This window comes from Medicago truncatula, chromosome 1 (genome assembly GCF_003473485.1).
Source record: "Medicago truncatula cultivar Jemalong A17 chromosome 1, MtrunA17r5.0-ANR, whole genome shotgun sequence".
NCBI classification, from domain to species: domain Eukaryota; kingdom Viridiplantae; phylum Streptophyta; class Magnoliopsida; order Fabales; family Fabaceae; genus Medicago; species Medicago truncatula.
Genome location: NC_053042.1, coordinates 17,684,625 through 17,702,559, shown reverse-complemented (window position 1 = coordinate 17,702,559; position 17,935 = coordinate 17,684,625). Strand labels below are relative to the sequence as shown.

Sequence of the window (17,935 nt, the reverse complement as noted above, 5' to 3'; positions counted from 1 at the left end):
ATTGTTTTTTTTTTATCCAAAATGCAAAATATTTTTTTATTTACTTTTTTTTTTAAGAATATAATTTTTTTATTAATATTATTAAGAAATAAAAATTACAGTAAGAAATTATCGATTAATTTTTGAAAGATATGAAGTAATAATAATATAGATTAAATTAATGTAATATATAAGATTAAACACGGTAAAAAATATATGTATTAATATTTACTTTCACGGTTCGGTTTAGATTGTTTCGGATTTGAAAAAAATGATCCGATCCGATCCAAGTCAAAAAAATCAACATAAGAGCACATAAATCACAAGAGCACATCTTTTGTTAAATTTCAAAAAATTCAATAGAAGTATATCTTTTGTACAGTTGACATCAACATAAGAGCACATAAATCATAAGAGCTTAATGCTTAAGTAACAATAAAGAAAACTTCCAAAGAGTCAACATCATACTTGCATAAGTTAATAGAGTCAACATCCTTCCAAAGAAAACTATTACAATAACAAGACAAAATAAAGCTAAATGTTTATAATAGCAGACATCTTCTCTCAACAAGTAGTTAATAACTTCAACTTTGAAGTCCAAATTGATCTCTGACTTTATGAATTATGTTTGATCATTCATATGGTATGGGCCCTGCAAAACAAAAAGACATGAAATGAAGTGAATTGGCTTAGAAAGGGATTCAAGACATTTGACAGTAACTAATACTGTATATTAACCAAACATATTTATCTCAAGTGTTTACCTTTATGATTCAAGTGGATGCTTTTCAATTTATATCATCTAAGTGGACTGATTCTTGAGATGTTATCTCTACAAAAAAAATATATATAAATTAACCAATGTTGAAAATAAGAATCAAAATGCACAGGAGTAATAATATAAATACGAGTAAATTTACGTTTCTCCAATCTATGGATCTCATCAAGGTCCTCTTCAGAAAACAAGTGGATGGCCTTTCCTTTCAACCAGTCTTGCGTGCAAACAAGCGCTTCCACCATTTTGGGTGTTAGACAAGTTCGATAATCACTAACAACCCTTCCACCAGTGCTGAATGCCGACTCTGAAGCTACTGTAGATGCAGGAATAGCTAACACCTCTCGAGCTATGCTTGCCAAAATAGGATATCTAGTTAAGTTGGCTTTCCACCAACCTAAGATGTCAAAATCATTTTCTTTCTTGTAAGGCACTCGAGCTTCTTTTAGATATTCTTCAATTTCATCTTTAGAATCAGAAACATGTCCGGTTTCTTGACTGTAGTGGCACCAAATATCATCATCATCATTCTCATTCCTGGTTTCTAGTAGACTAGATTGAGAGTAATCTGCACCACCATATTGAATTAAGGTTAATAAATTTCATTTAAAGTCAAATCCATTGAAAGTAACTTTGTGTAATCTTTGAATGAAACGCGTCTTTATCTAACACTAATTCTTTCTTTAGTTACAATAATATAGACCATGTACATGATCTATCCGATGAATCTAATAAATATAGATTTTTATTTATAATAGTAATTAAAGATTAATTAAAATAAATAAATAAATAAAATGTGCATCAGCATCACTGAAATGAAAAATTGACTGACTTTGAATACATTAACCAGCACCATGTCACCGTCCATTGACATAAACCCGAACAAATTCCAGAACCAACCACCATTTCCCATACATAAACCTTCCACACCCGTACACGTAAAACCCACTATCATCAAATCAATTTACCCCTTCTTTTCCTCCAAATTACACTAATTGCCACTGCCTTCCTTCCTTCTTCTTCTTCTTCTTCTTCTTCTTCTTCTTCTTCTTCTTCTTCTTCTTCTTCTTTCTACTTCTACTTTCTTCTATTCACACACGTGTCACACACACATGATGAACTCTCTTCAATTCCGTTACTCTCCAAACTCCACGCGCCCTCAATTTTCTCGCACTTTCCCGCCTCAATATAATTTTCCAGCAAATTTTCTGTTTCTATCTTTACCAACAAGATTCAACGGAAGAAGAAGAAGAAGAAAGCAAGGTTTCTCAATTTGCTGTTCCTCGAAAACTGATTCTCAGATTGAAAAGAGTTCTAATGAGAAAAACGATGAACGTCCTCCGTTTGATATCAACCTTGCTGTTATTCTTGCTGGTTTCGCCTTTGAAGCTTACACTACTCCTCCTGTATGTTCTCTTCTTCTGCTTTTTTGTTTGCTTATTATAGATTAGTGAAATGAAGCTTATTATTTCTATATTAGTGATTTTAATAGTAATTATGATTGACGTAAGTAGTTTTAGTTTTTAATGATATGTCAATTCGGGGTATATATTGATTAATTTTGAGTTTATTAGGCATGCACTGACAGTGTAAACTAGTTATACACTGTCATTCAATAAGAAACTGTTTTTGGGATTTGATGGAATACAGATGCTTATTGGATGTCGATGTAAAACTATTTTACACTGTCGCTGCGTCATACAATAATAAACTAAGTCTAGTTGCGAATTAAACTATTTCTAGAGATCAAACTCGAATACCAATCGAGTTCGTAGGAGGGTATTAACACTTGCGTCCAAATTAGTGCTCGTTTGGTTTAGCGGTGGTTTCTGTAGAATCACAGTGAATTTTCACGTTTACACAAAAGCTTGCTTTTGTAGCTTTAGAATTTCCACGTCAAGCTTGCCCCGGGATGTGATATTTGCATTGCAAAAGCTAATCCAAACACGTACTAAGAAATGTGACATTGGGACTATAATTTTTTTTCTGTGATGTATATGCACTCCTTTTAATCCTTTTATTTTACTTCCCATTATAACATGTTTCAGGAAAACTTGGGTAGGCGTGAAGTCGATGCTGCTGGTACCAAGACAATCTATCTTTCTGAGTAAGTGCCAGTTTCCCTTCACTGTTGCCCTTGGAGCTGTTATCTTTGTCATTGTATTTTAATTTAAATTATTTGAATGCAATTTTGATAGAACCCAATGACTGCAGTTGATCTATGTAGTTTGACTTCATCTAGATGGATGAAGAACTTGCTATATTTAGCGTTCGTTTGTATTAGGGATGAGTTCGGCAAAATCACAATGACATCCTGATTTTGTTGAATCTTGGAAGTGTAGCTTCTTCCAAATCACAGTGGCTCACCGTGATTTTGCCATTCTCACTGCAAATCTAACCACACACACATAATATGCATGCATGACAAGATTTTTTTAATATATGCAGGGAATTTTTTCGTGAAATTTATGATGGGCAAATCTTCATAAAGTTGAAAAAAGGATCCAGATTCCCCGCCATGGATCCATGGGTTGGTTGTCTTTGCATAAATTTATTTACTTTACTGGATAGTTCTGTAATGTAGTTAGATTTTTATTTTTTTTTGACTAAAAACTGTAATGTAGTTAGATGAAGTGCACTTCGTGTTACTTTAGCCATACAACTGAGTTATTTTCCCTTTCCATTTTTAGCTAATCAGCACAACTACTTGGCTTTCCTTTTATTTCTGTTGTTTTTTACATTCATTGCAGGGAACAAGTGATCCTTATGTGGTCGTACAGATGGGTTCTCAGACTGCTAAAAGCAATATCAAATGGGGGTGAGCTCTTATATATTTTTTTTCATTTTACTTATTCCAAACCAGGTAATGGTTAAAATGAATTTTAATGGTTCTAAATAGTTTACGGTCATCGTCACTGCAACATTTTTACAGTTTGACTGTTATGGTTTTTCTTTATAAAACCGCAGACTATCCTTGCATTTGCAAGCAATTTATAGTTTGACGTATTATGAAGTTTCATTTTATTTTAAATGTGTATTAGATAAGTCGAAATAAGAATGATTTTATTCGGACTACTGTTTTGAATTTTGTAAAAGCCTGTGAAAAAATATCTTCAGTTTCTGCAGTAATTTTATTGCAGCAGCGGTATAAAGTGTTTTAAATTATTAATTTACTATTGTAACTGTAAGTACATTTGGTTCATTTATGTAAAATTATTTGATGGCAGGACAAAAGAGCCAACATGGAATGAGGAGTTCACTTTTAATTTTAAGCGGTCGGTGATGAAACCTCTACAGGTTAAGAAGCATGATCTCTCTCTCTCTCTCTCATCTGTGCACCCATACACACACATTGGCATGTCCACACTTATGAGAATCCTTTCGGTACATAAAAAATTATAGATGCATGGGAACCTTTTAAATACACGTGGAAGTGATATTGGAATTTGCATGATGTGATACATGGAAAAATGTATTTTGAGCTGGTCAAGGTTTGTTGTTTGAAAATAGTGATCATTCCTAAGTGATTGGTTATTGAGATGATGATTGGACTGGATTCACTATTATTGACAATCTACTTCAAGGTAGTGTTTTCTTGTAAGGTTTTATGTCATTTTGTACCTAGATTTAGTGCTTTGGCTGAGTATTTTTCTATTGAACTAGTCACATGTGAGCTTATCTAGATAAAGCTACTAATTCATGAGTCAATATTTACTGAGGTATCTCAAATGAAGTTGATTTGCAATGATTTGGCTACTCTTCATATTGCCTCTAAACCGGTTTTTCTTGAGAGAACCTAACATATTGAAGTGGATTGTCACCTCATTAGGGAAATAGTTATATCTAGTTGTATTGTCACTAGTTACATTAGTTCTAGTGACCATCTAGCCGATATTCCCAATACATCTCTCAGGGCCCTCAGATGGAGTTTATTTGTAACAAGCTTGGTATAATCTATGTTCTCCACCCTGAGGGGGAGTGTTAGAGTTCTTGATACTGGGCCCCATATGCACTTTTGTGTATATGATGCATAGCTTAGTATAAATAACCTTGTAATCATTCATTTAGTATAAAGAATAACACGAATGATTTCACAAGCAATAATCGAAGGAGCATTTTTCCTTATGGAACACCTGTACTGAGGTATATCATCTGGATTCAGAAAATATGTGCAAAAAATGAAATAAAAAATCTGACGGTAAAATTAGAGAACAAAAAATATTAAATGTTAAATGTTAAATTTCTAACAATTGGCAGTATATATTAGGTTGCAGCTTGGGATGCAAACCTTGTAACCCCTCACAAACGCATGGGGAATGCAGTCGTTGATTTGGAATGGCTTTGTGATGGTGAGGACTTGAAAATCTTGCAAGATATCGAAAGATTCTTGTGTTGTTTAAAATTTCATCAAGTTGAATTATGCTCTAGAGAGCATAGTTAATATGTCCAAAGAAGTGTTATAGAATCTACCTATGATTTTATTCAGTAAGAGAACATAAAGTTAAGATATCATATTAAACTTTTGACCACATTTCTTTTGACCATATAATGTTTTTGTTGTAGGAGATACGCATGAAATACTGGTGGAGTTGGAAGGAATGGGTGGTGGTGGAGAGGTTTGGCTGGAGGTATGTTTCTTTCAATGGAAAAGAATAAAAACAAATCAACAGTACAAGCTCTTAATATGGGGAAAAAATTGCTGGCATATGTATTTTGATGAAAAGCATGATGTACTATGCCATTTGTTCTTCATGTACATTTAGTGGACAAAATTATGTCTCTCTATTCACATAGTTAGAACTTCACATGCGTATCCTTTGCATTAAACTGTTTTCTCTGAAAAGGTCTTGATAATTATTAATTAATAAATTCTCCAAGGGCTACTGTAAAATGATGTTTGTTTGTTATTCAGTTGACTTTTCTTGAGATTAGCTATTCACTTTATCATTGACAGTGGCGACTAATTATGCTTAATTTGGTGTCGATTTGCTTATGTGAGTAATACAAGGTTTCCTTTAAATGAGTATTAAGTAGTTGACTTGTGTAAAATAATTTTGAATTGTAGGTCAAATATAAGACCTTTGAAGAAATTGATGATGAAAAAAAGTGGTGGAGGATACCTTTTGTTTCTGACTTTTTAAAGAATACTGGTTTTGATTCTGCACTCAGAAAGGTTACTGGTTCTGATACAGTACAAGTCAGCCAATTTGTAGAATATGCATTCGGGCAGTTAAAGTCATTTAACAATGAGAAGGTCCGGATGTCTGATACTGATAATGCTAAATATGATATTGAAAGCTCTGGGAAATCAAATAATGATACTGGTGGTTCAGAAGCCTCTAATGAAGCTTCTAGTGAACAAAGAAACATGGAAGAGTTTCGTTCATGTGATAGTGAAACTGAAAATGGACACGCTTTGGAAGCATCACCACAAGCTAGTGAGGAAGAGTTGTCAAATCAACGTTTTTGGAAGAATTTTTCTAAAGTTGTCAATGCTAACGTTGTTCAAAAATTGGGTCTCTCTGTTCCTGAGAAATTAAAGTGGGATGGACTGGAGTTCCTAAACAAAATTGGTTCGCAATCACAAGATGTTGCAGAAGATATTTATATTGAATCTGGTCTTGCGATACCTGAAGGCACAGATATATCAGACAATAAAACAAGTGGTCAACCTTCCATTGCTGCAATTCAGTCTTCACTTCCAGAGGTAAAAAAGGCAACAGAGACTTTGATGAAGCAAACTGAATCAATTTTAGGAGGTTTAATGCTTTTGACCGCAACAGTTTCCAAAATGAAAGATGAAAGGCGTTCTTCTGAAGAGAGGAAAACCAAAGAAGATTCTACCGAAGGAGTAGGCAGTGACATTCAATATTCTGCTAGTGAAAAGTCTCCTACCCCAGAAAATGGATCATTGTTGGAGGATAAAAAAACTGAAGAGATGAAAGCACTTTTTTCAACTGCTGAAAGTGCCATGGAAGCTTGGACAATGCTGGCCACTTCACTAGGTCATCCAAGTTTCATCAAGTCTGAGTTCGAAAAGATATGTTTCGTAGATAATGCATCAACTGACACACAGGTGTTTTGTTACCTCCCTATCAATGAGTTTACTTACCTCTTATGAATTTGACAATTGTTGATGTATCATACCAAATTCTTTGTTTTACTGCCAACATATTTTTCCATGCACTGCTTTCTATTTTCTTAACCATTAGAACTTTCAGGTTGCAATTTGGCGTGATTCTGCGCGAAGAAGGTTAGTGATTGCATTTCGGGGAACAGAACAGGTAGTTTATATTCTTCTTGTTCTTTTAGTCATAGTACTGTTCTGTCATCTGGTTTGTCTCTAAAGATACATATGCTTGTATTTTTCAGACGCAATGGAAGGACTTTGTAACGGATCTAATGCTTGTTCCAGCCGGGTAACATTCATTTCTAACCTAGTTGTGACTTGTTTGGTGGTTTATTTTTTATATTTATTGTTGTAGTATCTTTCCACTGTGATATATTTTTTAAATCTTGTGAGATACCGGACTTGTATGATATTTGACTGGTGTATTCAGATTATACTGCTTGATTTTTGTATGATATATTTGATGTCATGCTACTCAACAAAATGGGGTTGCTAAAAGAAAGAACTGACACTTGTAGAAACAGCTCTGATACCATGTAATTTCTGTGAATTTAGTGACATGTAAAATATGCCTTGTGTAAGTAGTTGCTAATGAGATTGGAATTAGCAACTACTCACACAAGGCATATTTTTCATGTAATTAATTACACAGAAATTACAACTGTAAAACAAAATAACCGTAAAAAAGTCAGAAGGGAATTTATTTTAAAAAGGAATGAGGAAAAACATTAAATGCGGACAACAGCGAGACATTTTACTTTGTTCGTCTATTGAAAAAGCTTATCATCATTGTGAATAGGAGCTGTGTTTATAAATGTTACTCCATCCGTCCCTTATTACAAGAATCTCTAACAAATTGTAGGGATATTCAGAAAAGTAGTTGTATCAATAAATTTGTAGAGAATGTGTACTTTTCCATATTCCCCTACAATTAATGATATCATAAGAGACATAAAGCAATTTTACGTTTCCCAATTGTAAATTAAATAGAAGTATTTTTGTAAAGAAATTATTATTTTTTTAAAGAAGCTAAATTAGCCCACCCAAATTGGCACCGGGGGAGAATCAAACATGAGACCTTGAGGAGGAGCACACTCCAAGGTCCCAAGCTACCACCACAAGCCCAACCCAAGTGGGAGTAGAAACACGGGACCTTGTAAAGAAATTATTAATGCATGTGGAAGTTTGTACGGGGTCTTTGATTAAAGGGACAAAGAAATATGAAAAAAAGGGTCTAATAATTAAAAAAGTGGGAGTAAATTTGAGCTAATCTCCTTAAAACTATAAAGTATTCTGGAAACTCTTTTGGAATAAAAGGGGAACCAAGAAAAGAAATATCAACACAAAGGAAAGGAAAAGACTCCCCATAGACAATTCTAGCCATGGGAGCATCGATGTTTTTATATTCTGTTCTGATTTCTCACTTTCTCTTTCTTCCAACTTAGTATATGGTTGGTAGGCTATGCCATCTAAGGGGCCCTTATAAATGATCCTCTGGTGCTGCTCAAAATCATAACTAATTTAGGGATTAATTTATAAAAAAAAAATTATTTCATTGTATTATTTTATTCCATAACTAACTTTGCTACGATTTCCATAGGCTGAATCCTGAAAGGATAGGTGGAGATTTCAAGCAAGAGGTTCAAGTATGTTAGTTGCTGGCAGGTTTTTGGTTTCAGTAGATATCCAAAAGACTACAACCACAAAAATTTCTTCGTTTATTGACGGTGCTGAGATCTTTGCAGGTTCACAGTGGCTTTCTCGGTGCATATGATTCAGTAAGGACAAGGATCATTTCTCTGATTCGACTTGCAATTGGTTATGTGTAAGTTGTACTTCTGAAGAAATTTTATTGCACCAAACACTGCCTTCAAAACATGTATGTCTTAGAATATTGTTTTCGGTAAATGTAAAAACATTTTTCTTGCGAAGTTTATGCTTTTAGTTTTAATCATTTGTTTTTCTTTTTGTGAATCATGTAACAAATTGTTTCAGCAGTGGAAAAATGTTATTATGATATATTCAACAGTCAAAGACTGTAGAGTGTATAGTAAAACCTTTTCCTTGAATCAAGGAATAATTGGATGGGAAATACATATAATAAAGGAAGGTCTTAATAGAATAGAATAAAATAAAACAAAATTCAAGAAATCTTAATATCCCTTGATTGTCCAACAGCCATGAACCAACTAACTCAAGTTTGAGTTGGTTTTAATATTTCTCTTGAAAGCCCTTTCTTGCAAAAGTTCTTTCAGCATGAAATGTGGTATGTGGACAATACTCTAGCCTATTTTTACATTATGAAATAAATATTTTACATTATTTTTCTCATGGCAGTATTTCCAATGACTATTGATCATATTCATTTTGATATAACTACCAATTGTCTTACCTCATACTCCAATAAGCATTGCCAATGCCTAATGATCATATTCATTTGGTTTTTACATGTCACTTCATTAATTTTGCTCTGCAAAATTTTATTTCATACTGACAAACTGAAGGTATACTGTTTTTGTACCAGAGATGATCATTCTGAGTTCATCCACAAATGGCATATTTATGTTACTGGTCATAGTTTGGGTGGTGCATTGGCTACCTTGCTTGCTCTTGAACTTTCATCAAATCAATTAGCTAAGTAAGTTTATTATTATCACCTAGTTGAATTTCTCCTGTTTATTGTCTTTCTACCGTCTCTCTTGATAAAATTTCAATATTATTTGTTTAGTGCTATATCATCCAAGATCCTATATAAGATAATGCTATTATATGTTCAGTAATGCTTGGGATGATATAGGATGGAAATCAGTAGTTTTTTACAGAAATACTCTTGATTTAAAATATAATACATTTACATAAATTTATTATGTTTTACTTACTTTTAGAGAAATAAAAGTTCATTTCCCTAAATAAAAGTCATGACCACTGTGTGGTTTGAATTTTAAAAGAAGCAAGCCTACACACAATGATTAACAAAGTTCAATAGAATTTTAATTTTAACACCTATTTATCCTGCCGTCCAGGCCATGTAACGAATATCGAGGCCTAACTCATCCCTACAAAACCGGCTTGTACGGTGAGGAGTGCCTCCTCTTTATAAACTCTTCTCAAGAATCCTATCTATCCGATGTGGGACTAAATCCCACCCGAGTGTTGGCCGCTAACACACCCCCTCACGCTTTAGCCCAGCCCAATGGGCCTGAAGCGTGGAGATGCAAGCAAGAATCCTATCTATCCGATGTGGGACTAAATCCCACCCGAGTGTTGGCCGCTAACACACCCCCTCACGCTTTAGCCCAGCCCAATGGGCCTGAAGCGTGGAGATGCAAGCCCAACGATGGACCCGATAGGCTCTGATACCACTGTTAGGTCACGAGGGGAGCTCGGGGGACCGTCCACATCGAGGCTAGAGCAACCTGCATAAGCGAGAGAGACACCACACTCTTACCCACAATGATTAACAAAGTTCAATAGAATTTTAATTTTAACACCTATTTATCCTCCTCTTTATAAACTCTTCTCAAGAATCCTATCTATCCGATGTGGGACTAAATCCCACCCGAGTGTTGGCCGCTAACACACCCCCTCACGCTTTAGCCCAGCCCAATGGGCCTGAAGCGTGGAGATGCAAGCCCAACGATGGACCCGATAGGCTCTGATGCCACTGTTAGGTCACGAGGGGAGCTCGGGCGACCGTCCACATCGAGGCTAGAGCAACCTGCATAAGCGAGAGAGACACCACACTCTTACCCAAAACCTTAAGGCAATGGGTTTATGGGTCCTCTTACTTATAAAGTGTTCAACCTTTACTCTTTTATCCGATGTGGGACATATAACTCACACTTGTACACAACAAGGGGGTGAACCTCGATGTGAGACAAAACTTACACTTGTAGAAGAGTTCTATTTAGAAAAGAGGGATAAATACATAAGAGTTCTGTTTCTAATCACACAGTGCTGACAATGCGACAGTGTTTTTACTATGAGGAGTGGTGATGGATCTGATAATAAATTTTTGGGGCCCACTGCTCAGAGTGATTTACTCAAGATTCATCATCATATATAATTCCATCTGTTTTGACGTAAAATGACAATAAATCTAGCACTCTCGCATTAACGTCAAATCATCATGATGGAGTCAGCTGAAATTTCAGCTATTTCTATTTTAATATAAAAAAATGAACATTCGGTTGCACCTTCTTCTCAATACATCAATGATCGGATCAGACCACAAATATTCTCAGATATTTCTTTTTAAATATAAGTGAGCACATAGTGTATAAGAAATTCATCTTCAGTCTTATTACATGGTTCTTTCTTTATTATCTTCATTGCTTGAAATGTCCTTTTTGCAGCAGGTGATGGAACTGAAAAAGTTAAAATAAAATGAATTAATTGATCAATCAAGTTCTATATTTGACTTCTCTGTTTTGGTTAAAGATTTTGAATTGAATATTTTGAAACTATACGATTTTAATCTTAATAATTATCCTTGTTGACATGCATTAATTGTTTTTGTTTTTATGTTTAATTGTTTTCAAGAAGTACAAGACTAAAAAATTAATTTAACCAACTATATATTCATTGTTCATGCCATATGATATATACATGGTAAAAACTGTATACAATATTGATTTATTGATTGATTTTTCGAACAGGCGGGGAGCGATTTCTTTTACTATGTATAATTTTGGTTCTCCTAGGGTTGGTAACAAAAGATTTGCAGAGGTTTACAATGAGGTCAGAAAATGTTATATAAGTATTTTGTTAACGTTGTTTTTGTCGCCTTGTTACATGCTAGTATATTGAATAAAATGTCCTTAATGTCTTTCATTGGACTAGAGTAGTATAGTTGTCATGGAATTTGGAAATTATGAAACTTCCAAATGAGTGCATAATAGTCTTCTTATGCACAAGATACCTTTGGCTTTGATAATTGAGCCACTGGATGTTACAAATGTCTTATGATTCATTATGGTACTTGAGTAATAGTAGACGAGTCATATGTGGATGATCATCCTCTACTCGAGTTAATAGCAAATTAGTAAAGATCCAGTAAGATGAAGGCATCAGATCTTAATAAGAGATGGAATTTGTATCAGTAAATAAGAGATGTTATTTGTATCAGGAATAATAGATGTAGTGCTTAAACCATACTCTGATTTTGAGTGTGTGTAAGCAACAAGTATAAATCCTAGTTATCAACAGTAATATATAGCCCCTAAATAGGAGATACTAACACTAAATATCAGACACTTTCGAACAACTATGACAGAAAGAAGACTGGGATCCGTATTTAACCTCTAGCATCTAAAATTGAGAAACAAGTTGTCTCAATTTTTTTATCCCCCTTTTTCCATAATATAAAGCACTTTCTCATTATGGTGTAGTTCTTATAAGTAATATTCTTTAATTATGGCCACACCCATGATCTGTAATTGGGCACTTCATCTACCTTTGTTGCAGCAGTGCAACACCTTTAGTTTTCTGAGTTTAGGAGAGTAAATTTAGTCCCACATTTTCTAGATATCTAGCCTTTGTTGTGTTTATAACATTTAGACAGCTCTTACCTTACAAGACTATGAGCGAATTCTAAAGACTATGAGTAATTGATCATCTTTGAAAATCCCCTTTGGGAACATAAACTCACACTCTCTCTGAGGTTGATTCGTGAGCATGTTCGAACTATAAGTCATGAGGTAAAATGCTTCAAATAAGTGCAAATCATGCTAAGTCATTCATTCCTTTGGGATTTTAGCTAAAGGCAATTGATGTCTTCATAGTACGGCTGACAACAGACATTTCAGAGAATGTTCAATTAGACCCGGAAAAAACAAGAGATTCTTTAAATTGTTATGAAATGTTATAAACATCACTACCAAAGCTCAAAATGAATGATGGTGCATGTTGCGAAAAGTCACTGCAAACTCTAGAATATTTTATTTAGAGGCTTTTTTTTAGGTAAAAGTAGAGTTGTTTTTTCTCTGTTTATGTTTGTGAAACAGTTTAACAGTTTTGCTCCTATATTTGCAGAAAGTTAAAGATAGCTGGCGAATTGTGAATCACAGGGATATCATACCTACAATACCCCGGTTAATGGGTTATTGTCATGTCAATCAACCTTTATTTCTTGCTGCGGGAGTTTCAACAAATTCCTTAGTAAGTTTTAATATAATGGTTCAAACACACCTTGTTTTTGAGGCAGTGCTTCAAACAAACCTAAAATATAAAAGTATACTCTGCAGTGCGTCATATGCTTTTTGGCAGGTATTTTTTGATAATTTTAATGAGGCCAATTAATTTGACAACCTGGTATGTAGGCAAAATGATTGAAAAAGTTTTTCCTATTTTGGCAAAAAGGTTTACCGTAAGTTGATTGGGTAAGAATTTAGAATACCAACATTGGGTCCATAGCTCAGTGGTAGAGCATTTGACTGCAGATCAAGAGGTCACCGGTTCGATACCGGTTGGGCCCTTTTTGAAATTCATTTTTTGGAAGTTGTCATATTAGTCATTAAATAGAAATCCCTTTGTAAATGCTCTTTGAACCAGAAGGTCTTCCTGCCTTGGACTAGGGTGACATCCCCGCACCCTAAATTTCTTGTATAGAAAAAAAAAATGTCATTAAGGTGTGTTTGATCTGCTAAAAAATTGAGAACATGACAGGACAACTCCAGTTGTACGGTATTTGATTTGTAAAACTGTTTTTAGGACAGGATAAGTTGAAGTCAAGAGACAGGACAAAAACATAAATTTTTGTCCCCACTAAACCACAACAAAACTTTTTGTCCCTCGTACAAGTTATATAAAATAAAATGCAAGTACAGCAAATCAAATGCACCCTAAAAATGGTTTTCTTTTCCTTTTTTTTCAAAAACTAAGTGTTTATTTTTTTGATAAAAAACTGATTTTTAAGAAGGGCCCAACCGGTGACCTCTTGATCTGCAGTCAAATGCTCTACCACTGAGCTATGGACCCACTGTTGTTATTCTTATCCAATCAACTACTGTAAACATACGACCTACCTTTCCTTGTAAAATAAATTGATTTCTTCTGGTAGTTAAAAGTGGATTTTTTTTAATATTTTAAAAATAAAATAAAAAAGTGGATTTTTTTTCTTCTTTTTTTTCGAAAACAAAGTTTTTTGTAAAATAAATGGTTATTTTTTGATAAAAAATTGATTTTCAAAAAGGGCCCAACCGGGTTCGAACCGGTGACCTCTTGATCTGCAGTCAAATGCTCTACCACTGAGCTATGGACCCACTGTTAATGTTCTTATCCTATCAATCTACTATAAATGTTTTTGCTGAAATTTCCTTCTTTGGTTTATTTACAACCTAACCTTTCCTCGTAAAATAATTTGAATTTTTTCATGATTAATTTCTTGCCTTCTATGATGGTATTCTTTATGTTCTTTTCATCATGCGATTTTAGGTGGCACTGTGCATAAAAAGTTGTATAATTAGTTTACACTATATGACAGTTGTGTTTGATATAAACGAGACTAATTTCATCAGTCTTAGTTAGATTGGACATTTCTGGTTCTTCAATCTTACTGATATATCAAATGCATGTTATCCAGGAAAATAAAGATATTTTGGGAGATGGTTATGAAGGTGATGTTCTTGGGGAATCCACACCAGATGTCATAGTCAACGAATTTGTATGTTTCTTCTCTATTTTTCTTTACACTTTCCTGTTCATATGCGCTCGCGCACGCACACACACACAAATCTATGCATTATAAATTTATAATTTTACGTGCATATAACATGTTACAGTAGCATATTACAAATAGATATTGACAAAAAATTGTGAAAAAATATTTTTTAATTAAACAGGTTTGAAAAGATTGTTATAACTAAATTAGTTTTTCAAAGTAAAGATTAAAGTTCCCTGAAAAAGTAGTTTTTATGATTTTGCCTCAATGATTTTAGTGTAGCATTTGGCACCCACACCTCGGAACAATAACTCCTGGTTCTGCCGCTATAATCACATTTGGGGTCAAACATGATAGACATTCACTATATATGCACAATTTCTTTTTTTAATGGTTATATTGACAAATTCTTCTTTTTAAGATTTTTTTAGTTATATTTCTTATATGTTTCACCATTCACAACTTTGATCTATCCAGATGAAGGGTGAAATGGAACTTATTGAGAAGTTGTTACAGACTGAAATCAATATATTCCGCTCAATCAGAGATGGAAGTGCTTACATGCAGCATATGGAGGATTTCTATTACATCACGTTACTAGAGGTATATGGTACACTCACTTAAAAAAAAAAACTTCAGGATTACTTGTGTGGTTCTTACATTCTGTTATTATATTCTTACTTGGCTTTACTGGTAGCTTAGTTTACTTGGGAAGAACTCTTTGTCAATAGGGAAGAGAGACATGAACGAAAGAAAATTGTTCAATTTTTTCATAAAGAGGTGTTGATAATAGGAATCTTTTAAGAAAAATGAAATATAGGAATCAAAAAGGGTGCAATTTATTGGGTTAATTTTGAAATTAAAAAATCTAATTTCTCGAGAACTCACAATTTTTATTTGAAAAATATTAGAATATAAGAATGTATTTATAATTTCTTTGATATTATTATATTAGAGAATCTTAATTTACTTTTTATAATGCTAGAATTAGTTTTTATATTTGTCATCATTTGTTTTCTAAATTTCCTATTTTTTTATGATATAGTCTATCTCTATAAGTAGGGGTTAGTGTTCAGTCTTTTCTATCAAACTAATGTCAAGCCGGTTTACTGAGATGAAGTTAAGTTGAATCCAAATTCTAAGATTGTATCGTGGTCTATCCAAGATTGATATTGACGGGTTATAATTAAAGACCAAATTGATATCGACGGTTTAGAGGATCAAATTAATGTCACTTGTATCTGAAGGGTGCTTTGGCAAGCTTTACTCCTATTTTAGTGATATGATTATACAATTACCAATTCCCCCTTATAATTACTTCAGTTTTTGTTGTTAATTTATGACACTGCTTAATGATTAAATTATTTCAGAATGTAAGATCAAATTACCAAGTTGCCTCAAGGTCAGAACAAGATGTAAATAACAGCTTATACTGAGCCAACAAGGTCTGGTGGCTGCAAGGCCAGACAGATGAGGTCCATGTACAAATAGAAGTACGTTACATACAAACTGGAAGAAGATACGGATAAAATGCACATAATATTTACTGGTATGGTAGGATATACTCATTGTGATTGAGAAGAATATTTGTTCTCATTTTTTGTATGATCAAAACAGGATTGAGTCTAGCAGATTGGGTTAGTCTCAAAATATTACAACCAAAGTCAAATCTCCACTGAGACTGAGAGGTGTCCATATGTAGTGTCACACTGTTATGAATAAGTGAAATTCACATGGGTCTCGTTAATAGGCATGAGATCTACATGAATTAGTGGAACTCATGGATTTCACCTTATTTTAGAGAGCGGGTTGAAAATTAGGTTGGCATGATAACAAATTAAATCTGAGCATCATCTCAGTGTATTTCTGGTTTCCATTCTAGAACCAGTGCAATATGTTGTTGATTTTCTAATTTCATTCTTTGTTCCAAATAATCTGTTCAGAGTAGTTTTCCGTAACTTGTAAGGGAAATAACAACTTGGCATGGTTTAATAAATTGTCTTTTGAAACTTAACTTTCAGTTGAATTAAAGAACTCTACATGTATTGGCAACAAGGAAAATGACAACGTTGTAATATTTTCAGTATACATAACTTTGCGGAAAGGATGGGCAGAGTGGCTGATCTAGATAGCAAGTGGAAAATATTTAACAAATTTATAGTTCTAACATTACAGTCATTTTTGCACAACCATTGTTTAATTTTCAGCGTTGTCGTATAATTTTATAACTTGGCACTATTAGTTTGGATGATACGTATGTTTTTTCCTTCAAGAAAGGAAAGCATGATACGTATGTTAATTGTCATATTACACCTCATTCTACAGGTTTATGTTACACCTCGTGAAACAGTAAAAATATTGTTTCATAACCAATTTTTTCTCCCGTTTGATTAGATTTTCTACAATATCTTATTATGGTCCACTCATACCAAATCTAACCACCAACTCCATGTCTCTTTTCTCTCTTCCAACAACGCAATACAATTACAATCTTTCTATACATTTTCTCTTAACCAAGTGGTTCATTGTTAACAAAAGCGCAATCCAAAAATAAAAATTTTGGGATAAAAATGGTGCAATTTCTTGTTACCGCACGGGTCATACCACGTAAAAGTTAATCAAATCAATCGCAATAATGTAAAACAGATTTAGTTAATAGAAGTTTTATAGCAATTTAAAAATATGTTCCCTCCTAAGACAACAATAGCAGCAAAATGAAATGGTAGCATATATAACAAAAAGTTTTGAACATTAACCATCAAAATACATTACGAAAGACTTCGTGATAAACAACATTTGAGGTCGTATCAGTACTCTCTTCATCTCCATCAATGATTAGTATTTTCAAACCCTGTCTTGAAGTGACCCTGGAAATTGCAACGTACAACTGACCATGCGAGAACACAGGACTCGGCGAATAAATTCCAACATTTTAAAGTGATTTCCCTTGACTCTTGTTGATTGTCATGGCAAATGAAACAGATATTGGAAATTGTCTTTTTTGGAATTTGAAAGGAATTTTAACATCAGACGGTTAAAGAGATAACCTAGGTATGAAAACTTTTTCGCTGATGTTACTTCCAGATATAACCTTAGCTTCAAGCACAAATTTTCTCATTCTGGAACCTTGTTCCATTGCATAATCCCAACTTTAGATCAATATTTCTCTAAAGCATAATTGGAACTCCAATCTTCAATCTTATCTTGTGATGGGGAAGTCCTGAAGCATTTATTGTGTTGAGAAATTCTGGAGTGTGGACATCATCAACAGCATCAAAATTCCCATTCTGTGTAAGTGGAGTATCATAGCTCAAATATGTCTTCTCTTCACCGGGCATCAACATGTAATCGTTGATCTGATCCACTATTGAGTTTGTTGGAGCAAGTAGTG

General features: G+C 33.8%; 1 protein-coding gene, 1 long non-coding RNA gene and 2 other non-coding genes across 5 annotated transcripts; 2 read left to right on the top strand and 2 right to left on the bottom strand.

Annotated features, from left to right (window-relative positions):
• Positions 1-485: 485 nt before the first annotated feature.
• Positions 486-1,207, bottom strand: LOC112418707 (uncharacterized). Its single transcript, XR_003008733.2, has 3 exons — positions 900-1,207; positions 744-811; positions 486-631 (listed from the first exon to the last, which is right to left on the bottom strand). It is a non-coding gene; the product is annotated as an uncharacterized lncRNA (long non-coding RNA).
• Positions 1,208-1,618: 411 nt separating this feature from the next.
• LOC11421212 (uncharacterized) lies at positions 1,619-16,578 on the top strand. Of its 2 annotated transcripts, XM_003590158.4 has the most exons (18): positions 1,621-2,160; positions 2,803-2,861; positions 3,203-3,284; positions 3,505-3,572; positions 3,982-4,051; positions 5,022-5,103; positions 5,318-5,382; positions 5,820-6,830; positions 6,976-7,038; positions 7,127-7,173; positions 8,485-8,530; positions 8,630-8,709; positions 9,409-9,522; positions 11,543-11,624; positions 12,918-13,043; positions 14,467-14,547; positions 15,022-15,147; positions 15,915-16,578. In XM_003590158.4, the coding sequence occupies exons 1-18, from the start codon at positions 1,867-1,869 to the stop codon at positions 15,978-15,980; spliced, it is 2,562 nt and encodes an 853-aa protein (XP_003590206.3). In that variant the 5' UTR covers positions 1,621-1,866; the 3' UTR covers positions 15,981-16,578. The 2 variants fall into 2 exon arrangements, with proteins under 2 accessions (XP_024631004.2, XP_003590206.3); XM_024775236.2 differs by lacking the exon at positions 15,915-16,578 and having other exon boundaries at positions 1,619-2,160; positions 15,022-15,417.
• Positions 13,289-13,360, top strand: TRNAC-GCA (transfer RNA cysteine (anticodon GCA)). The gene has a single exon. It is a non-coding gene; the product is annotated as a tRNA-Cys (tRNA).
• TRNAC-GCA (transfer RNA cysteine (anticodon GCA)) lies at positions 14,075-14,146 on the bottom strand. The gene has a single exon. It is a non-coding gene; the product is annotated as a tRNA-Cys (tRNA).
• Positions 16,579-17,935: the final 1,357 nt, after the last annotated feature.